The 27,890-nt window shown below is 41.4% G+C and overlaps 1 protein-coding gene across 2 annotated transcripts; it reads left to right on the top strand.

Moving 5' to 3' along the window:
- Positions 1 to 6,590: 6,590 nt before the first annotated feature.
- SSTR1 (somatostatin receptor 1) lies at positions 6,591 to 11,299 on the top strand. 2 transcript variants are annotated; one of them, XM_067028560.1, is made up of 2 exons: positions 6,591 to 6,938; positions 7,748 to 11,299. In XM_067028560.1, exons 1-2 carry the CDS (start codon positions 6,835 to 6,837, stop codon positions 8,877 to 8,879), a joined length of 1,236 nt encoding a protein of 411 aa, XP_066884661.1. In that variant the 5' UTR covers positions 6,591 to 6,834; the 3' UTR covers positions 8,880 to 11,299. The 2 variants fall into 2 exon arrangements, with proteins under 2 accessions (XP_066884661.1, XP_058912958.1); XM_059056975.2 differs by lacking the exon at positions 6,591 to 6,938 and having other exon boundaries at positions 7,607 to 11,293.
- Positions 11,300 to 27,890: the final 16,591 nt, after the last annotated feature.

Genomic DNA, 27,890 nt, shown 5'->3' with positions numbered 1-27,890 from the left:
GTCCTGGAAGTGGGCTTGGGACCCCTGGCCAGGGAGTCACAGGGGCTGTGCTCTCTAGGAGGTGCTGAGTCAACTGAATCATTAATTATTTACATCTGAGACTTTGTTAATTCGAGTTTTGCACTACCACCAATGAGAGAAACACGTGATGATTGAAAATCAGAATTTTGTTTTGACCCAGAATTGCTGTAGTAGACGGTTGCATATAAAGTGTGATTACAGAAGACAATGCTAAGCCCACGTGTCCTACAACATGCCAGAACCTTCCCTTTCCCACCAAGCCCCTTCCCCAACTAGCCTGCCTTCCTCTTTCCAGTCCCTACTGTCAAATATACTCATTTGCACACAGTTCTGGTCCGAAGCAGATCCTCGTTTTCATCTGTTTTTAAGTCTTGGCCGTGAGGAACCAGCAGCACGCCATCACCCAGCTCATGGATGAGCTCAGGTGTTCCCGTGCTGTTCCCTGGTAGATAATCCAGAGCACGGATGGTTGTGCCTCACCACTCAGGAAGGAGTTTTCCCAATTCACTGAGAAGAAAAAGAAATGCATTGTTCAAGTGTTCTCAGTTTCAGAACTGGCTTTTACACATGTTGAACTCCTGGCCTTTTCCTCCCTTATCTGCTTACAGGTGCCAGTGTAACATGGAGCATAGCCCCAGAGGAGAAACCTTGCAAAGGCAGCACTCTACAGAGGCTGTTGTTTCCCTAATCTACTTTCCTAGGGCTCAGAAAGCTCAACTGAAATAGTCAGCGGGATCCACCAGGTTCAAAGAGCAGTCTAGATGAGATCTAAAGGTGTTCTCTAAATTATCATGACGTTAGGAAGCAAAAAATAAATAAAAAGGAGGGAGGCAGGGATGTAACTGAAGTGTGCCTGGCACCCCTGCTTCACACGTGCTGCTATAACTGAAGTTACAGTACTCCTTAACCTTCACATCCTCCAGGGCTGCCCTTGCATCATCACGTTCCCTGCCCTTTTGATCTAATCTAGGTCAAATACACCCACCCCTCTAGCACTCTCTGGTCTCTTGCCCCTACTTGTCTCCTTAGAACTTACCACTAAATGCAGTTCGTTACCCATGTGTCCATCTGTTGACTCTCTTTCTGCCTCACTAGAATTTCACTGGAAACTAGTTCATCTTTGCAACTGCATCTCCAATGCCTAGAACAGTGCCTGCCACACAGTGGGCACTCAATAAATATTTGTTAAATTAATGAACAGATTACTCAGTTTTGATAAAAAAACACAGCATTATTCATACATAATGGAATTCTGACATTAATTTCCAGTTCTTTCTCACTAAGAAATGGGGACCATAAGTGACGATATACAATTATGTAATTATGTCAGTATTCTACTATAGTCTGAATATTACTTCTATGAATTTTTTTAAAAAAATTATAGGATATAGTATCAGAAACCAGTGTTCTGGCTAATTGCATGAGCAGTGAAATTTCAGTTCACCCAGGCAGCTGTCAAAGAATGGTGACTTGCTGATCAGGCCAGGTGGTCCCACCTGGACTGTGCAATCTTCTCACCTGCTTCTCCCAATAGGAAAGGAGGGGTAGGCATTCTCGCTGCTTCCTCAAGGTCAAAGTGAAGTACCATCCCTTCCCCACCCCTGCCCCAGCAACTGCCTAAATAAAGGAGAGAGCAGAGGCAGGGCATAGTGTAGGTGGTGAGGCTGCCAGCCCTCAGGAGGAGGGAGGGAGCAGGCGATCCAGCCATTCCCTTCCTGGACCACTCTCGGTGGTTCTGAGTCCACCACTCACAGCCCATTCTTCCTGCTTCCAGCAGAAGACAAACATGTAAGCAACGCAGACATGCCACTGACCAATTCCAACCTAATTGTGGAAAAAAGAGAAAAGACCAGCGTTTAAGTTGCTTCCTGTCATCTAAGTAAAGCAGTGTTTTGGCTGATGGAGCATGTGCCTAGGCTCCTGTCTCAACATGGCAGGTGTTATGATGGCTACATAGATTTAAATCTCTCTCTAATTATATGCCTTTTGTTTTTAAATTAAGAATAAAATGTTTTATATCTTAAAGAAGGCTATATAGCTTTCACCTACAAAATGGCTTTACTTTCCACACCTGGCCCTTTGCTGGCTTTGGGTTGTTTCTTAACTGGTGAAGCTGACTGACAGATACAGCCCACTCCAAAGGAACAGCCCTCTCTCAAAGAATGGGTGATTTGTTGTAAATGTTTAGACACTCTGCTCAAAAATCAAACATCAATCAAAAGAAACAAAATTATGATTTTGGGCCTTTGAAAGCATTTTTTTTGGTAGTTTCTGCTAAAAAGAAAAATGCCCCCAAAGTGCATTGAAACCAATGCAACCAATCTTGAAATGCTTGACTAACAAAGACTACATTACAGAAGAATGTATTACTGGGTGGGACTACTCAAAATAATACAGGTAACGTGTGGCTGCTTTTGTTTTATTTTCATTTATCCATCAATACTAATGAAAACTTTTCTGTGTTGAATTCTTGTTCTTAGAAATATCATTTAGTAGTAGAGAATCCATAGAGATAAATGGGAGTTGTTGCACCGTGTGTGTTTTTTGAAAGCACAAAAAAAGATGCTGTCCTGCTGTTTCACAGAGAGGCGATAGGAAAATCAGTGAGCTAGGGCAGGTTTGCTGAGATTGGTGATGAACTGAACCACGCGCCATCAGGGCTGTTGTGAAGCAATGGGGCATCATTGGGAAATGAGGTCCAGGATTGTTCCTTAGCCCTATAGCTACTTTGGCACTCTGGTGACTTTCTTATTAGGCTGTCATCATGTTAACTGCTTAATGACAGACGGCCCTTGAGTGACATATACCTCTGCTGTGGGTCATATTGCTGAGCGGTGCCCACCCCTCATAGCCAGTTTGGTCCCATCTTCCAAGACAGTTGTGTGTAAACACAACTCTGATGATGCCAGTGCAGAGTATGTTCTAGGAAGCGTTCCCTTTAATCTTTGGCCCCAGCCAGCGCTTTACCACTGACATGGATAAAAGGAGCTCATTTGAGGCTCACCATAGGCTCCAACTGGTAAAAAACACATTAGTAATGATTTTGACAGAAGCAGAGTTTGAGTTTCTGATAATTACTATTTCACCAAACCAACTGGGACATAGGGCTGCAATGAGAAAGAAATGAACTTCCACGTATAATGGTTTTCACACTGCATGATACTATTAAATAACCATCAGTAGCTACTAAAGTATGTACTACCCATTTTCCAGAACCCTTTCTCTGCCAGTAAATTTAAGACCAAGAATGATCAATGAATGAGTCATCAGCATGATCACTGTTGATATAGGATATGCTGATTGAAATTATTCAGAAGATTGAAATGTATAAGGAATTATTACAGATGGTGATATTACACAGATATTAAAGCTCTTCTTGCAAGAGGCCCAAAGTTTATTTCTTTGTGTCTAAATTTTATGGGTTAGAAAAAAGAACGTACTATCCATGGGATGCCTTGGGAAAATAGAACAAGCAGGTATTGGGCAATTTTCCAGCTTCCGTGCTAGGTGTTGTGGATATAAAGATAAATAAAATGTAGCCCCTGTTCTGGACAAGCTTACAGATTTAGAAGTGGGGACAGACAAGTACACACACACACACAAATCACAGCAGTGTGACAAACACAGTAATCAAAGTGTACACCTGGTACATGGTAGCACAGGGGAGTGTAGCTTGTAGGAGAGAATTGAGGTGGGGGAAGAAAATCAGTCTGCTTCAGAATCTGCAGCTTCCTAAATTAGGACTTTCATTCTCCCCTTCTTGAAAGCCATCTTCTTTCTTCTCTCATATGGAGAAATATTGAGGCCATAGAGGCATAGGAAAGATAGTAACAGAAGAAGAGAGAAATGAGGGACAGCTAACTGTCTTGGAGAAAACAAGCTTATTTTAAGCTTTTCAAGGCTTTAGATACATAATTAACTACATTAGCATTCTTGTTTCTTTAAGAAATGCTTATATTAAATTGAGGTCTGAGAGGAAGGCAGATTCCTCACTGGGATCCTGCCCTTAAGATAAATTCTAAAACAGCTGCAACTCCAATCATATGTTGTTTGGCCCAGAAACATGCTGCCTTTTTCTTGGTTGTTTTCCTTTGTTCATGGATTAGTTCACAGATACAATGTTAAGAAATACATGGCTGAAAGATTTGACAACACTGCATGGCTCATATCCATCTCAATCTCTCTTTTTATTGAAGAAAAATTCACATGACATAAAGTTCATAATCTTAACCATTTCGAAGTGTACAATTCAGTGGCTTTTAGTACATTCACAGCATTGTGCAACCACCACCACTATCTAATTCCAGAAATTTTCATAACCCCCCAAAACAACCCCATACCCATGAAGCACTAGTTTCCCATTCCCTCTCCTCCTCAACCCCTGCCAACCTCTAAGCTGCTCTGTCTCTATGGATTTGGCTGTTCTGGATGTTTCATATAAATGGAATCATGCAATATGTGACTTTTGTGTCTGGCTTCTTTCACTCTGCGTAATGTTTTCAAGGTTTGTCTGTGTTGTAGTGCTTTTTGAAACTTCATTCCTGTTTATGGATGGATCATAAAAAGATGTACCACATTTTGTTTATCCATTCATCAGTTGATGGCTATTTGGATTGCTGATCTCTTTGGCTACTATGAATAGTCCTGTTATGAAGATTCATGGACAAGGTTTTGTTCAAATACATATTTTGGTTTTGGGGAGTAAATACCTAGGAGTGGAATTGCTGGGTCATATGGCGATTCTGTTTAACTTTTTGAGGAATCATCAAATATTCTAAAGTTGCTGCATCATTTTTTATGCCCACCAGCAACATATAAGGGTTCTAATTTCTCCATATGCTTAACATTTGTTACTTTTCTTTTCCTTAAAAAAAAATTACTATAGCCACCCTAGTGGATGTAAAGTAGCATCTCATTGTCAATCTCTTCTCATGGATTAAAAATTCATCATAGAAACCACTTCACAAAGAAACAAAAAAGCATGCTCACATCAGGTCTTAAGTTTTCTTCTTTTGTATATGAGGCTACCAGTAAATTGAGAGGAGATTTCCCTAAGATGAGCTGCAGAATAAACATATGAGATCCTGAACAACAGAGCTGTGCTTTACTGGCTCCCATCACCCACTCCCCCTGGAGCAACCATGATCAAAGCCAAGGCATCTAGATGATGACTGTTGAAATGTCACCCCCCTGAGGAATAGCCAGGTGTCTTTAGTCAGTGACTGGCAAAGAGGCATTTAAATCATTACGAGGCTTGGCTTGTTAAAAGCTCTGCTGGGGAAAAAGAAGCCGGTTTTTTAAAAACCTGATGAACATTCATTTTTTTTCTCCATATGCACTGTATTTTTTTAAGGAAAATGAAATACAACTAACCACGAATTCCACATCCTACTTAAGATAAAGTAATTTGTTGAGATAAAGCAATGGGTTAAGCAGCTTGGGTCTTAGGAAATTTCAGATTTCTTCCCAGCACATTTCTCATTAATAATTCAGTGTCCATTGCACACATTCCTATGACAGTCTGTCATCTTTTCTTTTATCTCTGATTGCTATAATCAACACACTACAAAAGTTATTCTTTTGCTTTGAGGAGCATTTCGTTTTGAGAAATAAAGCACATACATGCAAATGATACCCAGATAAAGCGAGGGGAAAATAGAAATTTTACTTTTTTTTTCTTCCCATTTCTGCATCCATTTCTGCATTCTGGACTGTCTGGTACAAATATCCTCGATGAGGAATTTAGTTTCTGTTTAGGTTTGCCTCTCCTTAGTGCAAACTGTATTGATGGGAGGGAAGCTGAGACGCACAGCACAGTGGGTGCCGCCTGGCTGAGAGGAAGAACTAACAAAAACTGACACAAAGCTTAGGCTTGAAAGAGGCCCCGAAGCACTAGGCTGCTGAAGGTCAGTCTTCCTGGGAACCTGCATGGTTCAGACAAAGACTTGAAGGGATCTTGAAAAGAACTGGGGAGCTGGATGGAATGATTCTCCTTTGGACTGGAAGGATTGGAAAGCCAAAGGGAGCCCAGACTAGGGATGGTGGAAAGTCCTAGAGATCCTTAAAAATCATGATCATTGAACTTTTTTTTTTTTTTTAAACACAGTAACTGTTCAGTTCCTAAATGAAGTCAGTGAGCTTTAGGCATGCCTACCCTGATTTTTGTGTCTTAAAAGTTTAGGCACGTGGCACACATCCAGGGGCCTCAGAAAAGGCTGCAATCTTAAGTATTTCACGGAGAGACTCGAAGGTCATCCTGATGTCCCTGGAGTTGGTGACAGGTTTGATCACCTGCCGGCCCCGACTGGCATCCCTGCTCTCCCAGGCCTATACACTCTCCTCCCCCGGGGCCCACCAATTCTCCCGGGTACAAAGTACATCAGGGATGCGGGCAGAGCCTTTCCAAGCGGCGCAGCCTTTTCTATACCCGGCCTTTTCTATACCCGGCGAACACCTAGATGGATTTCCAATACCGCGCCTGGCACGTTTGGGAGGGGAGGGGGCGGGGAGAGGGAGGCGGAGGGAGCCTCGGGCTCCTTCTGTGCCCCCAGGCGCGCGTCCTCCTTTCTAAAGTCGATTTTCCTCTGGGGAGACGCAGGCGGCTCTGGGCACTACAAGCTGTATTAAGAGATTCGCAGTGGTTTTCTCAGGCCTCCGAACACTCCCTCCCTCGAAGAGCTTGCCTGCGGGGTTGTAACGCAGGAGTCCCTACCGCACAGTTGCTGTCCTTCTTCCTAACGTTCGCGGCGTAGGGTCAGTTTCCGCGACCCTTCAGAGTAAATCTGAGTGGGCGCCTGTGCTGGGGTCCCGCCCATGGAAAGGAGTGGGACCGCTCGAAGAACGTCACCGCGCTGCCAGACCGCACAGGCACTTTGCACGGGCCATCTACGCGTCGGTCTGGAGGTAGCGTGCCCTGGGTAAGGACTTCGGCAGCGGTTCTCAGGGGGCAGGGCAGGCGGGGGCGGGAGGTGAGAGTTTGGGGCCCCGGACGACTGGACAGGAGTGGGTCCCCCAGGGTGGGGCGGCAACTGAGGGAAACGGAGATGAACTCCAGACATCCGTGCCTCGGGTCTGCTTCAGTCTTTGCTTTGGATAGAAGCAGGGTGGGATGGGACAGAATCTCCACCTTTGTTTCCCATCCACCCTCCAGGAAAGCGGAGAAACTCCCCAGGTCCCTCTGAAGGATGGGTAAAGGGGTGCTGCAGGGGGACCCCAGAAGCAGCTGCTCGAGTCGATCGGAGCTCAAAACTGGGAAGGAAAAAATTGGGCGAGGGGTGATAAGCCACCTATATCGCCTACCTCCCTCTCTTTCTCCGCCCCCGTCCCCCATGTTCGTAGCTGCTGACGCGCGGGTGGTGCCTATTAAATCATTCACCAGCCCACAGCCGCGGCAGTTAATGGCTGTGCCGCGCGGGGCCGTAGTCTCCCGGCCTCTCCTCTCCACGTTCGCGTGTGCCCAGGTGCCCTGGAGCGGCGAGCGGCTGCGCGCAGGCAGTCGCTGGGCGATGCGCTCCGCCGGCGCTGCGGGAGCCGCGCTCCCTGCAGTCTCTGAGCGCTTCCCCGCAGGCGCCCAGCGGCTGTGAGCTGCGGGCGGGCGGCCGGGGTGCCAAGTGACAGCGCAAGCGGCGGGGGCGCCAGGAGAACGCCCCAAGCCCCGGCAGCCCCATCGGCCCCCATCAGCTGGGATGTTCCCCAATGGCACCGCCTCCTCTCCCTCCTCCTCTAGCCCCAGCCCAGGCAGCTGTGGCGAAGGCGGCGGCAGCAGGGACCCCGGGGCCGGAGCTGCAGACGGGATGGAGGAGCCGGGGCGAAATGCGTCCCAGAACGGGACCTTGAGCGAGGGCCAGGGCAGCGCTATCCTCATCTCTTTCATCTACTCCGTGGTGTGCCTGGTGGGGCTGTGTGGGAACTCCATGGTCATCTACGTGATCCTGCGCTACGCCAAGATGAAGACGGCCACCAACATCTACATCCTCAACCTGGCCGTCGCCGACGAGCTGCTCTTGCTCAGCGTGCCCTTTTTGGTCACCTCCACGTTGCTTCGCCACTGGCCCTTCGGCGCGCTGCTCTGCCGCCTCGTGCTCAGCGTGGACGCGGTCAACATGTTCACCAGCATCTACTGTCTTACCGTGCTTAGCGTGGACCGCTACGTGGCCGTGGTGCACCCCATCAAGGCAGCACGCTACCGCCGGCCCTCCGTGGCCAAGGTGGTGAACCTGGGCGTGTGGGTGCTATCGCTGCTCGTCATCCTGCCCATCGTGGTCTTCTCGCGCACGGCGGCCAACAGTGACGGCACGGTGGCCTGCAACATGCTCATGCCCGAGCCCGCCCAGCGCTGGCTGGTGGGCTTCGTGTTGTACACTTTCCTCATGGGCTTTCTGCTGCCCGTCGGGGCCATCTGCCTGTGCTACGTGCTCATCATCGCCAAAATGCGCATGGTGGCCCTAAAGGCCGGCTGGCAACAGCGCAAGCGCTCAGAGCGCAAGATCACCCTGATGGTGATGATGGTGGTGATGGTGTTTGTCATCTGCTGGATGCCTTTCTATGTGGTGCAGCTAGTCAACGTGTTCGCAGAGCAGGACGACGCCACGGTGAGCCAGCTGTCGGTCATCCTCGGCTATGCCAACAGCTGCGCCAACCCCATCCTCTATGGCTTCCTTTCAGACAACTTCAAGCGCTCTTTCCAGCGCATCCTTTGCCTCAGCTGGATGGACAACGCCGCCGAGGAGCCAGTCGACTACTACGCCACGGCCCTCAAGAGCCGCGCCTACAGTGTGGAGGACTTCCAGCCTGAGAACCTGGAGTCCGGCGGCGTCTTCCGTAATGGCACCTGCACGTCCCGGATCACTACTCTCTGAGCCCCGGCCAAGCAGGGGCTTTGTACCAAGAGAAGGGGAGGATGAGGAGAAAGGAAGGCCGGGTGCGAGAGGTGAAAGTATCCCAGGAGTCAGGGTGCAATGGGAAAAGTGGGGCTAGGACACTGTGCGCTTCTGGTGGAGACCCGGGAAAGGCGTGCGGCAAAGGTGGAATTGGACGCTTTGCTTATAAACTGGGAAGACTAGCGGGCCCCTTTCTCCTCTTTCGCTTCTTCCTCCCCTTCGATTGTACTTCTGCATCCCTCTTTGCCCCTCCCTTGGCAATTTCGGTCTTTCTTTCCGTCCCGTCCTACCGGTGCAGATCGTGAACTTATTAACGTCGCCAGCTGAGCCTGACCCTCAGCCCCGCCAGCCGTCGTTTCTGTTTAAGCTGAGCCACGGTTACCGCCACGGGTTTCCCTCGGGAAAACTCAGCTGGCCCTCAGCCGCGCCCGGCAGGGCCCCTCGGTCGCCGGATTCTGCTTGATGCCTCTAGCGGAGTCTCGAGAACCACCACTCTCCCTTTCTGCAGCCCAACTTCAAAGAAAGTCAGACTTGAGAAGGATCTCGGCAGCTGGCCCTTTCTCCCACCCTCGGGTGAAGGAAGGTGCGCGCTTCGACGAGCCCCTCCGCCCCTCCCACTCCACCCAGAGCGGAGCCAGGTGCTTAGTAAAAATCGGTCCCGCGCTTCGAACCCCAGGCATCCTTATCCAAAGCCCACTTTGGAGCAAAAAAGGAGCTGAGAACAAGCGACTAGGGGTTTTTTAAAGATTCCGGGCTTTGGTGGGGGAGGAGGGCTTGTAATGGAAGCCCCTCTCCCGCCCGGCTGACAAACGGCTCTTTTAGTTTCAAAGACCAAGAGCTAGGCACTCCCGGGGCGCTGGTCTGCATTAGGCCAGGAAGGACAGGGCGCACTTTCCCTGGGGGCCGCCCGAGAGCTTGGCTGCAGCTCCACTAGGCTTTCTCCTTCACCCAAGCTTCTGGAGGTGCACATCCAAGAGTAACGATAGGCACCGGGCCGGGACCTCAGGTGACGGCTTCCCAGTCTCGGCCGATCCCGACCGCGTCGCCGCCACCTGCAGAGAGGGTGCGGCCTGCCCGACCCCTGAGGGCTGCTGCCTTTCAAGCGGTGCCTAATAGGTTATTTTCTTGCTTAACATATTTATTTATTTATTCGTGGTGTTTGAAAATATGAGTCTCTGCTTTCCTTTTCTCCACTTGCCTAGCCCAGGGCCTCTTCTTCGGGACACTGGCGATGGGGCGGGCGCGGAGGTAGCAGTGGGGAAAGCTCTCTCCCCCGCGGTCCCGTCCAAGCCTCTCCTTTGTGCTAGGCCCTCTTTTCTTATCCTTTCTTCTAGCCTTTCTATTTTTGCTTGTGTTCAGTGAAGTTTGGAGGGTTTTTCGTACTTTTCTTATGTAGTCTCCTGTTTGTCTTATAATAAATAACGTGGGTTAGGCTTCTCCCATGCAGAGTGGTAAGTCCCGAACTCCTAGCTTTCAACATCGCCCTACATATGATTTGAATATATATTATATTCAAATAATATATACTGTATCCAAATCATAATATACTCACATACTATATATATTTGTTTATCTTGCTCCCTTACATGAGTCCGTGAAACAATTGCCAAATACAGTCACTAACAGTGGCAGGTGAGAGACTGGCTACAACACTTTCAGATATGAGGGTTCAAGCAGCCCTCAAACTTAGAACTCGGAAATCTGATTCAGACTTTCATCGGTGCCGAGGATGCCCCTGCTTATGTCCCTGCTTCCTCTAGGTTCCAGCATAGGTGATTCTAACATACAATCTAGTTAGTTAACATCATCACCTCTTTTGAAGACATTGAAAGTAGAGTAATTTGTGTCTGTGTTTAATCTGACCACTTCATTGGAAACCTGAGCAGGGCAAGGACCAATAATTTTACTTCTTTGTGTTTCCTGTATTGCTTTAGGATGCTGGCTTGTACATAGTAGGCCCTAAATACATGTTTGTTGGTTAGTTGTCTAAGTAAACCAGAGTGTATTGCAACAGAGAGTTCTCAGCACCTGGGGTTCTCAGGTTCCCTCACTGACATGATACACAATGGTTGAAATCACCATGGAAAAATATGTTTTGTGTATATTTGTTTCAAGAACATTGTGCTTTCCTGAAAGCAGCAGCCAATAGTTAAAATGTCCCTAATGTTTGGTTTAATGAACAAATATGCTTTTGATCATAAATTTGAAAGTTTAGATCTGTCATTTTAAAATAATGCATATTATTACTCCTTTGGAAAATAGATTTTTAATAGTTAAGAACAGTGAAATTTACAAATAAAAATCTTGATCACTATCCTCTTTTGAGGACACAGATTTAGTGCTCTTAACCTGTTACCACTGTAATATTAACTAAATAAACAAATGTATTATGTTGCTGCAAGTTGTCTGACTTTGCCATTGGAATTTTCCTGTTTCAACAGATTACTTAAAACACACACAAACTGGCTTGGTTGCTCCTTCATAGATTTTAAGAAGAAAGATTTTGATTACCTTTGGAATTTTTACCAAGATTGAAGTTATAATTTGATTTTTTCTGGTAAAGAAAAGTCTGTTAGTTCAAAGAGAGAGAGAAAAAAAGAAAAAAAAAACAGAGTCAGTATGAATAGGAAGTACTCTATGGTTTGCTGTTGTTACCAAACTAACTAGATGATATCATAGTCTTTCACAGATTAAATTACTGTCTGTCCTCATTTATGACCTCAGACTTCGTTGTGGGAGCTAAGTAATTGCTAATTTACATCCCAGGGAGAGGTAATGGAAAAAAAAAGTGATGATCTAAAGATGTTTCAGATGGCAATAGGTAAAGGGAATATAAAAATCAGATTTCAACATAAAAGAAGAAAAATATTTTATGCTTTGTTCAATGATGCCCATTTCCATCCCTGGAAGAATTTAAGAAGGTACTAAAGGAGTTTTGTTTTTTTGTTTTTTTTAAACAGACTTTATTTTTTTAGAGTGATTTTATTTTCACAGCAAAATAAGGAGAAAGGAGTATTTTCCAAGCAGTGATTCCAGAAGCAGGGTGGGGGGACTGTGGCCTTCAAATACCTTCAAATGCCTTGTAACTGTACATTATCTTATATTACATTATATTATGATATATATAATATATTATATATAATGTACAGTATATATTATATATAATATAATGTACAATATATACATTATATACATTATATATAATATATATAATATAATATATATAATATAATATATATTACATTATACTGTACATTATATTATATTATAGTTCTGTACATTATCTCAGCTGGACTTGTTTTTATTACTTTTAAAAGCTATAGCAAGGTGGCAAATTGAACTCATAACTTTGATGTGCAGAGAAAACATTTTGTTCTTTTGGTTTTAACTAATCTGAACATCATTCCAAGCCCCTTGCAACTGGTTAGCTGGGAGGAAAAATTAAATAAATGTTCAGACATCCAACTGAGCTGATAATTTAAATAGCCATTTTCAAAAAAATTCAACTGTCTCTCGGCTGCCCTCCCTTTCCCCTTTTATCATCTCTAAAATGGCTTTAGAGTGAATATTGGGAGAGACTTTGTGTCCCAATGGAGGAAGGGACGAGGTGGGGTCCTTGGAAAAGCAGCTCTGTCTGCCCTTGGCTCTCTGGGAACTGGTCGTTTGTCATCTGGATGATTCCTGGTTGCAGTTTGTTGAAATCAGCAGCTTCTGGAGCCTGTGATCTGACTTCTCAGCTTGGTGAGTGCTGCGCCACAGCTCCTGTGCGCTGCAACCCTCTCAGAGTCTTCTGGGGGTTCTCATACGGCCCACCAGCCTGGGGTCTACCCCTGCCTCTGAAAGCAGTGACCTGGCCCTGCCGCAGCAGGCAGCCCTGTGGCGAGCCTCTTGGCTCGGTGACCACAGGGGGTCTAGGGTAGCTCTGGACTGGTGACCCTCAGGAGCTCTTCTGGCTGATAACTTTTTCTGTGGCTCTGTCTCAGGTCTTTTGTATCTCTCCTTACCTTTGTCAACCTCACTCATGAAAAACATTCCACATACCCTGCATCCATGTTACGCTAGAGGAAAAGCATAGGACTTGAGTCCTTTAGTCTTAGCCTTTGATGTGTGAAGGCAGGAAAAAAAGAATTTAGAAATCTCTCTGCAACCCCTATCCCCCCTGCCTCACCTGATTCCCAAGCCTTTCTGCACTGCCTAGAAGTTGGAAACAAGCTCTCTCTTATGCTTAGGCGATGAGCCTCACCTCGGTGTGAGAGACAGCAATGAAACATTTATGGAGGAAGGTAAAATGTATCAGTTTAATGTCCTTGCTCTCTCTCTTACTGGGGACCTCTGTGTTCTCAGAATGGAATTTCTGAGGCCATCTTCTCCCTCCAAGAATGGCCCAAGAAAGGATCACGTTTGAAAATTTTTGATGCCTCATCCAATTTAACGCTGACCATTGAAAAATGCTGAATGTATGGTTTGGGCCTGAGGAAAAAGGCAAGGAGTTCTCCTGGAAAATATTATGGAAGATACATTTTTTTTAAATTGTGATATATTCCCAACATATTTTAAACAAATAATAGAGATGTTATATTTATATCAATCTTCTAAAAAACACTTTGGTAGTAGGTTTATGTCTTGCAAATTTTGCTGATTCCCTTCTCCACTCTAGCATGCCACATCAGAGAGGTTAGGTCCTTAACTATAATGATTCATAGACAGTTGCATAATTGTTACAGTAGTGTGTGCTTTAAAAACAAGGTATTGCAAAGTCTGTGCTGCTGTCTTGCTGCACCATACACCTCTGAGCCCATGAGAACCTCTGCCACATACTCAGATGGATATCTTGCTTTTCATTCAGCACATTTCATTTGTTGGTGTTAAAAGAAGGCAGAGAGGTTCAACATTGTTACATGGCTTCCCAAGATGGAGGCAGGTGCCCATATAATGTTATAAGTGATTATTTACTGCTTTGCTGAATATCTGGAGACAGGGTACTGTATTGAGTGTGCTCCTGAGAGAACTGCCTTAAGGATGATCAGATACATCCAGCTTCTGATTTCACCCATAAGGAAAAGGAAGGTGCTCCTGCAATGATGACACAGCTTGTGAACAGAAGCAACCAGTTCAAACTAAAATATCAAAACACCTGCTTGTCAAACTGTTGGGTAGAGAAAAGCATCATCTAAAAAGGAGATATAATTTTATCTAAAAGCCCTTTGGTAAAATGTTCGCTTTGATGATAAACTTAACTATTGTCAAAACATATATCAAATGCAATCTTCTTGGCCTAAAGCTGGAAATATTATACTTATTTATGGCTGAGACTACAGGCATGCTTCTAAAATTCTTTGGAATAATAATGAGCTTAAGACTCTAAAAACAAATACCTCTTTAAGCCAGACTGATTCAAGTCTTCAGTTTTGAGTGGACAAGATGTATAAAATGAAATGAGATGTGGCCATCAGCTAACATACTATCTCTGCAGTGGAATTCAACTCTACGCCCCTCCTCAGCACCTACATGCCGGGACCAGACACAGACCATGACCTCCAGTGCTCCCAGCTTTAAAAATTTAAGGAAGATTTACTATATATCAGACTCCATTTGGAGGAAGACTTATTATGGAGATGCTGTAGAATAGCATGTACAGAAAAAGTTCTGACTTTCACAATAATAATACCCGTATCAAAAGACAACTAATACTTCATTTAAATTTAAAGAGAGAGAGAGAGAGAGAGAGAGAGAGAGAGAAATCTGAGACAAGATAGGCAAGCAGGAAAATATTTTACAATAACACATGCAACTTGCATGACTATTCTAGGAAAGGCTGTCCAAATATTGATGAACAGTAACTCTCAATAGTGTTCTTTCTGTCTCTATAACCCTTGAACAATTCATTAATCTAGCTAATATTATCAGCAGTGGCAACCTGTCTATTCAAAGTCAATAATTAAACATTCTCCTTCATGTCCAATGAGCCACTGTAACTAGCAAAATCAACCAGATGTCTGCAGGTCTATTTCAAAAGACCCTCAAGTCTCCCTATATGAAACTCGGTGTGGAATCTGAACTTAAACACACACAAGGTAATTAATTAAGCAAAAAGGGATTTCTTAGGTAATAATTGGTGAAACAGAACTTCAGACCTCTGCCCCCAACCTTCTTTCCCTTTTAAGTTCCCATTTCCTAACTCTCCTCCCCCCAGCCTGGGACTCTTTGTTTTCTGACTTTTCCCACTTCTCCCAATAGAGCTTTTCTCAGAATTTCTTTTGATTTGTAGTTTACATCACTGACTAGGCTTCAGGTGTTATTTTCCAGAAGCAAAGCTTTTTAATAAGGACATAGTATCAGAAGGTCAGGCAGCAGTATCCGTGAAATTATGTTTCTAAAGCAAACATTTCTTAACAAGTGGTCTATAGCCCTGCATCAGAATCACCCAAGAACTTAAAAAATGTATGTTCTCTATGCTCCACCTTAGAGATTTTGATTCATTAGGTCTGGGGTGAGCCTTGGTATTTCTAAAGTACTTTAAAGTAGCGATTTAACTGTTAAGAGCGTGGAGTCAGCCATCAGCAAACTGGCTCTGCTTTCTTCATTAGGTGATACTGGGCGAGGTAATCTCCATGACGCACATTCATCTGTAAGATCAGGGTAATAATACCTCCATTATAGGGCTATTGTGATGAGATGATGCATGTCAAACGCCAAGCCAGTCAGAACTCTTAGTTGTGAATGAATGAAAACCTAATTAGCTCACATAACTGAACATTCTTGAGGAAGATTTGGCTTCACAGTGTACTTGATCTGTAACTCGGTACGATCTTTTTTTTTTTTTCAGTCTCCTTTTCTCATCTCTGATTTTCTCAATCTTGGCTCTATTTTCAGATTGGCTATTCCTGTGTAATTACAGACAGCTGCAGAAAACTGAAACATGACATTTTTCCAGGTTCAAATTTCAGGGGAAATAGTAAAAATGATTCTCCCTAATTAGACTGTCTGAGATCTTGTATTTGTTGGGAGGCATCCCTCCATGTGTCTCGCACCCTCCATGCACCCTGCTGGGTATGCCAAGAATATGAGGCACTGACGACTTTTTACCTAGATTATTTCTCAAGGTTGTGTTTGCAGCAAGCAATTTTGAGCAAGGACAAAGAGAAGGCTTGATTACTGCTTACTATAAATTAGTGGTTTTCCCAAGATCAGTGTCCCTCAGCTGTGACACAGACCCATTGCTGCACACTATCCATCTGGGCTCACACTGCCTCACCCCCATGAGAATCAGGGGCAGATGGAACTAAGGCAAATCATGTTGCTTACTGGCTGCACAGTTCTTTGTCTCTGACTCAGAAATCTTGTGTCTTCTGCTGGCATCAATGAAATAGCAACAGACCAATTTATTAGCTTGTAAGTAGAGTAAAATCAAATTCCAGATCCTGATAGTATCTACCACTGAATCCATTAGCCAAGCCTGGGGGTTACGGTTGGCTGGGCTTGCGTGATATACTCTACTTTTGGAGCTGGGAGTGTCAACTCCACCCAGAAGTGGTAGGGGTAGTGGAACAGATCCCAAGAAGAAAAGTTATATACAATTACCCAGAGTAGATAATGAAGGGTATGTTATGTGGCAAAAATAAAATTAAATAAGAATCATCTACAAATGTCAGGCACAGATTCAGGAGCCATATATATATGTCAGATTCTATTTTAATTAGTGTATCTGCAGAGGAAGTAGAAAATTAAAGTGATTCAGGTTTTAAAATTCTTCTATTTGATCTAGCCATATATTTAAGTATTAAATAAGTATTAAATACTTTAATATACAAAACTTTACATCATTTCTTTAAATGTAAGAACATATGAAAGTTTAGCAAAATTTATTTTTATTTATGTAATAAAATGATAAATAAAATTAGTGATATTATTTATTTGGGAAATTCAAAATATCTCACAAATTATACTTATGGATTCCACAGGACGTTAAGAAAATGAATCACCCTGTGCAGCAAATTCTACATCTTTAAAATGAGGATGATTAGACATCAGTCCAGATTAGTAACAATTTATTACATTCCGATAAGATTAGTGACATTAAATACATTTTAAAATAAGGTCATAAAGACATTTTTATGTTATATAAAGTGTACAGTTAAGCATATTGAGATGGCATTGAGATCAGGAACACATATGAACAACATGAAGTGATATACAAAGGTTTGTATATCATATACTAAAATATAGCTCAAGCTATATCTTATCATCAGCAATTGGGAAAATGTTTGCTGTAAATACAGTTTTAAATAATAGAAATAAGATAGCCCACCGCAGCCTGAAGCAGGAAACAATGATTAGTAAAATAATATCCAGATATTTGGATTTCCTTCTGTTTTACTGTGGCTTATAAATACCTCTGTGTGCCACTTATCTGGGGCCTGAAATATCATCATGAAGATAACCAACTCCCATGAATTAGACTGACAGTTTCAGTTCCCCTCGATTTTATAGCAGTTACATAAAACTGTCAGTAACCGGAGTTTAAAATATAGCAGCAGGGCAGGCAGGGAAGAAAAGAGAAGTCATATTTATTCAGTATCTACTTTGTAAGATACATTTTGCCAGATGCTTTTACATGCTATCTCATTTGGCCTTCACCAAAATTCCTATGAACTAGAAATCTCTATTTCTCTTACAAAGCAAGTAAAGAGAGAGAGAGAAACACACGAAAAACATAAAAACCCCCGCCCTCCCCCCCCACTTTTCTAGCATGCTAAAGTTGGTAGTTGATAGAACCAGGACTAAAAGGGACACCTATTGGCTCCAACATGATCCTTCTACCCTATAGTTAAAGTCTTTTTAAATGGCAGGCAGATTCCATTCCACAAACTACACAGAAACGGAAAGTCTGACTAGCACCTCAAGCTTTACAAACCATAGTGACCAAAATCAGATCAACACACTACTCACGGTCCATACCTAAGGAAAAAAAAATGAAATAAATTATTGGTGAATACTAAAGAAACTGTAATATTCCTCACAGAGACAATCAGTTTGTCTGCAAGAAACACCAGTTTCACCTCTAAGTCGAATGCGGCCGTGTCAAGAACCGCTCCAGACAGGAGACACCATAGCACAGTGACTAAGAGGGTGGGGTGAGAAATCAGAACGCCTAGTTTAGAGTCCTGGCTTTGAAAATCACTGACTGTGTCACTATGGGCAGGTTATTTACCCACTCATGCTTCATATATCTTAATTAAAAAATAAGAATAAAAATAATTTCTGCCCCATAATGTTAGCAAAGTGACAGTAAGTCTTTTCATCAGTTTTTACATATTTCAATACTCCTTTTCATTTATGTAACTATCAGAGACATAGTGATAGTTCAAGAACAAGGAAAACCAGAAACAGTTTTCTTTTCACTTATGAAGATACAGTAAACATGTTTCAAGTATTAGGAATTAAATAATTAAGAAACATTAAAATAATGATCAGATACTACAACTTTAATGGCCATTAGAACGGGACAAAACCCCAGAGTTTAGAAGGCAAAATTCTAGATGAGCAACGTTAATTCAGTCCCATAAACTACTATAAACAGCTTTTAGGACATTAGTAACAGTTGGGATTTTTTTTCCCTCTCTATTTAAACTAGTAAGTTGTTCTGCTGTAACAGTAGTGTAAAGTGATTGAAAAGCATTAAACTAAATCTTTTTACCTAGTACTCTGCCAATTAAGAGGTCATGTCACTTGGCAGGATACCAATTAAATAGAATACCCTGAGTTAGTCAAATGAATAGAGTCTAGTTAAGGAGAGATGAGAAACTCAGAAAAAAAAATTCTTCCCAAATATTAAAAACTGATTTATTAAAATAGAAAACAACTTATTTGCTTGTATTTTTTTCTTGTAAATTATCTCGAATCCATAAGCAGGAGGAGTAGTATGCAAAACAAAGAGGTAAATATGCAAAGCACAATTTCAAACGGCTGTGGACGCTTTTAAGCTGGGGTCTGCCAAGGTTTTTTTGGGTTTTTTAATGAGTGCTCTCTCACCTGCAGCCACATCACTCACCCCATTTGCAAACCAAGGCTGGGTCTATAAAGAATAAAATTGACTGCATCCATTCCTCTGAGAGCTAATCCTTTTCCTATGGCAATATCTTCTCCAAAGTGAGAATCTCTAGAATCATCACCACCAATATCCGGTTACATTCCATTTCAAAATGAAATAAAACCAACTCCACTCTAACTTAAATATATATTCAATTTTTCCTATTGTTCCCCCCACCCCGGACAAAAGCACAGGGGAAACCAAGGGGAAGCATTTGGCAAGCCAAGTGATGGGTTTTTGCAAAGATGGTGAACAGCATGAGGAGGACAAAGGTCAACCAGGATTTGCTTGGGCAAGAACTAGTTCTTGCTCTCTCTTCCTAAAGCACTGATGGCAGGAACCTGGTTTCCCAGTTGTATTCCATTAGTCAGTCTATAGACTCCCTATGGGTTATTCATTTTCAATTCCTCAGTGCCTACCCTGCCATCTGAAAGGTCACAGTACCCAGCAGTTAGGAGCAGGAACTGTGGAGCTCGGCCACTTAATAGTTCAGGTAAATGACTTCACATCATCACCTTAGCTTTAGTTTCCTCATCTGTAAAATAGGGGAAATAGTAGAACCTACATCATAGGGTTGTTATGAAGGTTAAATAAGTTAATATTTGTAAAGTACTCAGAACAATACTTGGCAAATGGTGAGTTTTCTAACATTCAGCAAAATACCATTACATTAAATTGATGGATTTATTAAGACAAGGCAAAGCCTTGAAGTCACTGATTTTGGTACTGGGGCCATTACTTACATCCTGAGTGTTTCTCTCCCTGCCTTTAGTCTTTTGGAGTCTTCCCCCACATAAGCATCTCACTCTCACAGGTCAACTAACTTTTCTAAAGTAAAAGTTGTTATTGACTTACTATGAATTCCTTAATCCCAAGTGTGGAGGCTTTCTAATGGGAGATAATAACAGTGGTTCCTTAAACTGGCTGCACATCAAACACACTTAGGAAGACTTTTAAAAACATATAATCCTAATGCCTAGCTTAGGAAACTCTTGAAAATAAAGCCCAAGCATCATTTGGAAACAAGGTTTCCACAGGATTCTGATATAGGTGGTTTCACTAACTGGTATTGAATCTCAACTATAGATTTAAAAGACTTCAGAAAGGAAAGCATTGTATTTCTAGTGAAGAAATTTTGAGTGCTGTGATTAGTCTATTAGTGGTGGAGGTGTATTTTGCAGTATGGGACCTTCTTTGGTCCTTCAAATTGCACCATACCACCATCAGAATTGCCTGGCACTCCAGTGGCTCTTCAGAAGCCTTCTGTAAATCTCCTAAGTACAAGAGTATTGTTGTCAACCCCTCTTTCACTGGTATCATTTTCAAGGGTGATGGAAAATATTCATCCTGACATTCTTCTTGTTTGATATTCTTCCTGCAAGACACTTCTCTTCATGGGAACCAGATTTTGTAAATGTGTAAGTTTCTGTAGCTTTCCTTTCCATATCCTTCAATACTCCCTCGGGTCTTGGTTCATGCCCCATCAGTTATTTAAATTACAAAAAGTGTATAGATGGCGAGGAGTAAGACATGGAGATCACCATCCTCCCCACAAATATATCAGAAATACATCTACATGTGGATCAACTCCTACAGAACACCTACTGAATGCTGGCAGAAAACCTCAGACTTCCCAAAACAAGAGACGCTCTCAGGTGACCTACACACAGAGGCGGGGCCAATCCAAAGCTGAACCCCAGGAGCTTGTGAACAAAGAAGAGAAAGGGAAAGCTCTCCCAACAACCTCAGGAGCAGTGGATTAAATCTCCACAATCAATTTGATATACCCTGCATCTGTGGAATACATGAATAGACAATGAATCATCCCAAAATTGAGGTGGTAGACTTTGGGAGCAACTGTAGACTTGGGCTTTGCTGTATGAGACTGACGTGTTTCTGGTTTTATGTTTATCTTAGTTTAGTATTTAGAGTTTATTATCATTGGTAGATTTGTTTATTGATTTGGTTGCTCTCTTCCTTTTTTTTGTTATATATATATATTTGTCCTTTTTCTCTTCTGGTAAGTGTGTATGTGTATGCTTCTTTGTATGATTTTCTCTGTATAGCTTTGCTTTTACCATTTGTCTTAGGGGTCTATCTGTCCGTTTTTGTTTTTTTGTTTTTTAATATAGTTTTTAGCACTTCTTATTATAGGTGGATTTGTTTTTGGTTTGGTTGCTCTCTTCTTTCTTTATTCTTATTACTTTTAAATTTTTTTTAATTTTAATAATTAAAAAATTTATTTTAAAAATTTTATTTATTTTTCTTTTCTTCTTTCTTTCTCTCTCTCTTTCCCTCTCTCCCTCCCCCCCTCTCTTTCTTTCTTTCTTTTCTTTCTTTCTCTCTCTCTCTCTCTCTCTCTCTCTCTCTCTCTCTCTCTCTCTCTCTCTCTCCTTCTTTCCTTTTCTCCCTTTTCTTCTGAGCCGTGTGGCTGATGGTCTTGGTGCTCCAGCCAGGTGTCAGGCCTGTGCCTCTGAGGTGGGAGAGCCGAGTTCAGGACATTGGTCCACCAGGGACCTCCCGGCTCCATTTAATATCAAACAGCAAAAGCTCCCCCAGAGATCTCCATCTCAACACTAAGACACAGCTCTACTCAACGACCAACAAGCCACAGTGCTGGACACCCTATGCCAAACAACTAGCAAGACAGGAACACAAACCCACCCATTAGCAGACAGGCTGCCTAAAATCATAATATGGTCACAGACACCCCAAAACACACCACTGGACGTGATGCTCCCCAACAGAAAGACAAGATCCAGCCTCATCCACCAGAACACAGGCACCAGTCCCCTCCAACAGGAACCCTAACCCACTGAACCAACCTTAGCCACTGGGGGCAAACACCAAAAACAACAGGAACTACGAACCAGCAACCTGCAAAAAGGAGACCCCAAACACAGTAAGTTAAGCAAAATCAGAAGACAGAAAAACACACAGCAGATGAAGGAGCAAGGCAAGAACCCACCAGACCAAACAAATGAAGAGGAAATAGGCAGTCTACCTGAAAAAGAATTCAGAGTAATGATAGTAAAGATGATCCAAAATCTTGGAAATAGACTGGAGAAAATACAAGAAACGTTTAATGAAGACAGAAGAACTAAAGAGCAAAGAAACAATAATGAACAACACAAGAAATGAAATTTAAAATTCTCTAGAAGGAATCAATAGCAGAATAACTGAGGCAGAAGAACGGATAAGTGACCTGGAAGATAAAATAGCGGAAATAACTACTGCAGAGCAGAATAAAGACAAAAGAATGAAAAGAATTGAGGACAGTCTTAGAGACTTCTGGGACAATATTAAATGCACCAACTTTCGAATTATAGGGGTCCCAGAAGAAGAAGAGAAAAAGAAAGGACTGAGAAAATATTTGAAGAGATTATAGTTGAAAACTCCCCTGATATGGGAAAGGAAATAGTCAATCAAGTACAGGAAGCACAGAGAGTCCCATACAGGATAAATACAGGTAGAAACATGCCAAGACACATATTAATCAAACTATCAAAAATTAAACACCAAGAAAAAATAATAAAAGCAGCAAGGGAAAAACAGCAATAACATACAAGGGAATCCCCATAAGGTTAACAGCTGATCTTCCAGCAGAAACTCTGCAAGCCAGAAGGGAGTGGCAAGACATATTCAGTGATGAAAGGGAAAAATCTATAACCAAGATTACTCTACCCAGCAAGGATCTCATTCAGATGTGACAGAGAAATTAAAACCTTTAAAGATAAGCAAAAGCTAAGAGAATTCAGCACCACCAAACCAGCTTTACAACAAATGCTAAAGGAACTTCTTTAGGCAGGAAACACAAGAGGAGGAAAAGACCTACAATAACAAACCCCAAACAATTAAGAAAACGGTAATAGGAACATACATATACATAATTACCTTAAATGTAAATGGATTAAATGCTCCCACTAAAAGACACAGATTGGCTGAATGGATACAAAAGCAAGACCCATATATATGCTATATACAAGAGACTTACTTCAGACCTAGGGACACATACAGACTGAAAGTGTATACTACCCAAAGTGAGAGGATGGAAAAAGATATAAATGCAAATGGAAATCAAAAGAAAGCTGGAGTAGCAATTCTCATATCAGACAAAATAGACTTTAAAATAAAGACTATTACAAGAGACAAAGAAGGACACTACATAATGGTCAAGGGATCTATCCAAGAAGAAGATATAACAATTGTAAATATTTATGCACCCAAAACAGAAGCACCTCAATACATTAGGCAAATGCTAACAGCCATAAAGGGGGAAATCGACAGTAACACAATCATAGTAGGGGAATTTAACACCCCACTTTCACCAATGGACAGATCATCGAAAATGAAAATAAATAAGGAAACACAAGCTTTAAATGATATATTAAACAAGATGGACTTAATTGATATTTATAGGCTATTCCATCCATAAATAACAGAATACACTTTCTTCTCAAGTGCTTATGGAACATTCTCCAGGAGAGATCATATCTTGGGTCACAAATCAAGCTGGTAAATTTAAGAAAATTGAAATCATATTAAGTGTCTTTTCAGACCAAAATGCTATGAGACTAGATATCAAATACAGGAATGAAATCTGTAAAAAATACAAATACATGGAGGCTAAACAATACACTACTAAATAACCAAGAGATCACTCAAGAAATCAAAGAGGAAATCAAAAAAATACCTAGAAACAAATGACAATGAAAACACAATGACCCAAAACCTATTTGATGCAGCAAAAGCAGTTCTAAGAGGGAAGTTTGTAGCAATACAGTCCTACCTCAAGAAACAAGAAACATCTCAAATAAACAACCTAACTTACACCTAAAGCAATTAGAGAAAGAAGAACAAAAAAACCCCCAAAGTTAGAAGGAACATAAGGATCAGATCAGAAATAAATGAAAAAGAAATGAAGGAAACAATAGCAAAGATCAATAAAACTAAAATGTGGTTCTTTGAGAAGATAAACAAAATTGATAAAACATTAGCCAGACTCATCAAGAAAAAAGGGAGAAGACTCAAATCAATAGAATTAGAAATGAAAAAGGAGAAGTAACAACTGACACTGCAGAAATACAAAGGGTCATGAGAGATGACTACAAGCAATTCTATGCCAATAAAATGGACAACCTGGAAGCAATGGACAAATTTGTAGAAAAGCACACCCTTCCTAGACTGAACCAGGAAGAAATAGAAAATCAAAACAGACCAATCATAGGCACTGAAATTGAAACTGTGATTCAAAATCTTCCAACAAACAAAAGCCCAGGACCAGATGGCTTCACAGGCGAATTCTATCAAACATTTAGAGAAGACCTAACACCTCTCCTTCTCAAACTCTTCCAAAATGTAGCAGAGAGGAACACTCCCAAACTCATTCTATGAGACCACCATCACCCTGATACCAAAACCAGACAAAGATGTCACCAAGAAAGAAAACTACTACCGAATATCACTGATGAACATAGATGCAAAAATCCTCAACAAAATACTAGCAAACAGAATCGAATAGCACATTAAAAGGATCATACACCATGATCAAGTTGGGTTTATCCCAGGAATGCAAAGATTCTTCAGTATACGCAAACCAATCAATGTGATAAACCATATTAACAAATTGAAGGAGAAAAACCATATGATCATCTCAATAGATGCAGAAAAAACTTTTGACAAAATTCAACACCCATTTATGATAAAAACCCTCCAGAAAGTAGGCATAGAGGGAACATATCTCAACATAATAAAGGCCATATATGACAAACCCACAGCAAACATCATTCTCAATGGTGAAAAACTGAAACCATTTCCTCTAAGATCATGAACAAGACAAGGTTGCCCACCCTCACCCCTATTATTCAACATAGTTTTGGAAGTTTTAGCCACAACAATCAGAGAAGAAATAAAAGGAATCCAAATCAGAAAAGGAGAAGTAAATCTGTCACTGTTTGCAGATGACACGATACCATACATAGAGAATCCTAAAGATGCTACCAGAAAACTACTAGAGCTAATCAATGAATTTGGTAAAGTAGCAGGATACAAAATTAATGCACAGAAATCTCTTGCAATCCTTTAAAGTAATGATGAAAAATCTGAAAGAGAAATTAAGGAAACACTCATTATTTACCATTGCAACAAAAAGAATAAAACACCTAGGAATAAACCTACCTAAGGAGACAAAAACCTGTATGTAGAAAACTACACTGATGAAAGAAACTAAAGATGATAGAAACAGATGGAGAGATATACCATGTTCTTGGATTGGAAGAAACAACATTGTGAAAATGACTATAGTACCCAAAGCAGTCTACAGATTCAATGCAATCCCTATCAAACTACCAATGGCATTTTTCACAGAACTAGAACAAAAAATTGCACAATTTGTATGGAAACGCAAAAGACCCCGAATAGCCAGGGCACTCTTGAGAAGAAAAAACCGAGCGGGAGGAATCAGGCTCCCGGATTTTAAACTATTCTCCAAAGCTACAGTAATCAAGATAGTATGGTACAGGCACAAAACCAGAAATATAGATCAACGGAACAGGATAGAATGCCCAGAGATAAACCCATGCACATATGGTCACCTTATCTTTGATAAAGGAGGTAAGAATATACAATGGAAAAAAGACAACCTCTTCAATAAGTGGTGCTGGGAAAACTGGACAGCTACATGTAAAAGAATGAAATTAGAACACTTCCTAATACCATACACACAAAAAAACTCAAAATGGATTAAAGACCTAAATGTAGACACTATAAAACTGTTAGAGGAAAACAGCAGAATAATGTATGATATAAATCACAGCAAAATCCTTTCTGACCCACCTCCTATAGAAATGGAAATAAAAACAAAAATAAGCAAATGGGACCAAATGAAACTTAAAAACTTTTGCACAGCAAAAGAAAACATAAATAAGACGAAAAGAGAGCCCTCAGAATGGGAGGAAATATTTGCAAATGAAGCAACTGATAAAGCATTAAGCTCCAAAATTTACAAGCAGCTCATGCAGCTCAATATCAAAAAACCAAACATCCCAATCCAAACATGGGCAGAAGACTTAAATAGACATTTCTCCAAATAAGATAAACAGATTGCCAACAAACACATGAAAGGATGCTCAACATCATTAATCATTAGAGAAATGCAAATCAAAAGTACAATGAGATATCATCTCCAACCAGTCAGAATGGCCATCATCAAAAAATCTACAAACAATAAATGCTGGAGAGGGTGTGGAGAAAAGGGAACCCTCTTGCCCTGTTGGTGGGAATGTAAATTGACACAGCCACTATGGAGAACAATATGGAGGTTCCTTAAAAAAACAAAAATAGAACTACCATATGACCCAACAATCCCACTTCTGGGCATATACCCTGGTAAAACCATAATTCAAAAAAAGTCATGTACCAAAATGTTCATTGCAGCATTATTTACAATAGCCAGGACATGGAAGCAACCTAAGTGTCCATCAACAGATGAATGGATAAAGAGGATGTGGCACCTATATACAATGGAATATTACTGATACATAAAAGAAACGAAATGGAGTTATTTGAAGTGAGGTGGATGGACCTAGAGTCTGTCATACAAAGTGAAGTAAGTCAGAAGGAGAAAAACAAATACCATATGTAACACATATATATGGAATCAAAAAAAAATGGTTATGAACAACCTAGGGGCAAGACAGGAATAAAGACACAGACCTACTAGAGAATGGACTTGAGGATATGGGGAGGGGGAAGGGTAAGCTGGGACAAAGTGAGAGAGTGGCATGGACATATACACACTACCAAATGTAAAATAGATAGCTAGTGGGAAGCAGCCACATAGCACAGGGAGATCAGCTAGGTGGTTTGTGACCACCTAGAGGGGTGGGATAGGGAGGGTGGGAGGGAGGGAGACACAAGAGGGAAGAGATATGGGAACTTATGTATATGTATAACTGATTCACTTTGTTATAAAGCAGGAACTAACACACCATTATAAAGCAATTATACTCCAATAAAGATGTTTAAAAAAAAAAGTAACATTCTTGATCATAACCTGTTCCACTGCATCTTTTTCTAGTTCTCTCATGTGATTAGCATATGCAATACAAAAGCCCTGAATGAAAGGAGAGTATGTTTCTTCAATATTTTAGCTCATTAACCATTATTAAAATGGAGACTCTGCTGGGGCCTGAGGAGGTTGTAATTGTGACTGGTGGGAACAGTATGGTGCTGATGACAGTGACTATTATCTCCATTATCCTTATTATGACCTCCTGGCTATAGTTGAAGCAGCTACAAAGAAGGGGTTTATTAGCGTTCAGATAAGAAATCATAGGGTCTCACTTGATAGTTAAAGCAACGATTAAAAAAATGAAATGGACTAATGACTTGGAAAAAAAACAAATGACAGATATGACTATAAAGGGAGAGTGTAGAGGTTTACATTTAATATACCAAAACAATATTTAGCCAAGGTATAAAAGTATAGTAGCTCAACAGCCAAGAATAACTCAAAGAAATGTATTGTTTCATTTGTTTCCCATAAGCTGCATAAAACTAGAAAAAATAAATATTCATCAATAGTTTGAAACAGAAGACATTTTGCAAAGAACTTTCTAGGAATAGGAAAAGCTTTATTTTTGGGTCAAAGGTATTACAGAAGGAAAACCAATGCTTAAGAGTCCAATTTCACTGAATTTATTTGTCCTAGTCTTTAGTAACACATAATAAGATTTTTTAGTACTGGGAATAGTTTTTTTTTTTTTTTTCAAAACACACTATTTACTCCCATTTACTTTCATATTTTATCACCACTTGAAAGCTATGTCTGAGCTGGAAAACACATATTTTAATATTATGTCCAGTAAGTTAAAGACTCAAATAATATTCTTAGAAATCAA

This window comes from Kogia breviceps, chromosome 3 (assembly GCF_026419965.1).
Source record: "Kogia breviceps isolate mKogBre1 chromosome 3, mKogBre1 haplotype 1, whole genome shotgun sequence".
Taxonomy (NCBI): Eukaryota; Metazoa; Chordata; class Mammalia; order Artiodactyla; family Physeteridae; genus Kogia; species Kogia breviceps.
The sequence above is the reverse complement of the archived record's forward strand: the minus strand, read 5'-3'. Positions and strand labels throughout refer to the sequence as shown.

Excerpts from the sequence above, each read along its gene's own strand:
- SSTR1 (XM_067028560.1), top strand. The coding sequence starts at position 6,835 with ATGGAAAGGAGTGGGACCGCTCGAAGAACGTCACCGCGCTGCCAGACC. Across the intron at positions 6,939-7,747 it reads CTGGAGGTAGCGTGCCCTGG|CCCCAGCCCAGGCAGCTGTG; the intron begins GTAAGGACTTCG and ends CTCCTCCTCTAG.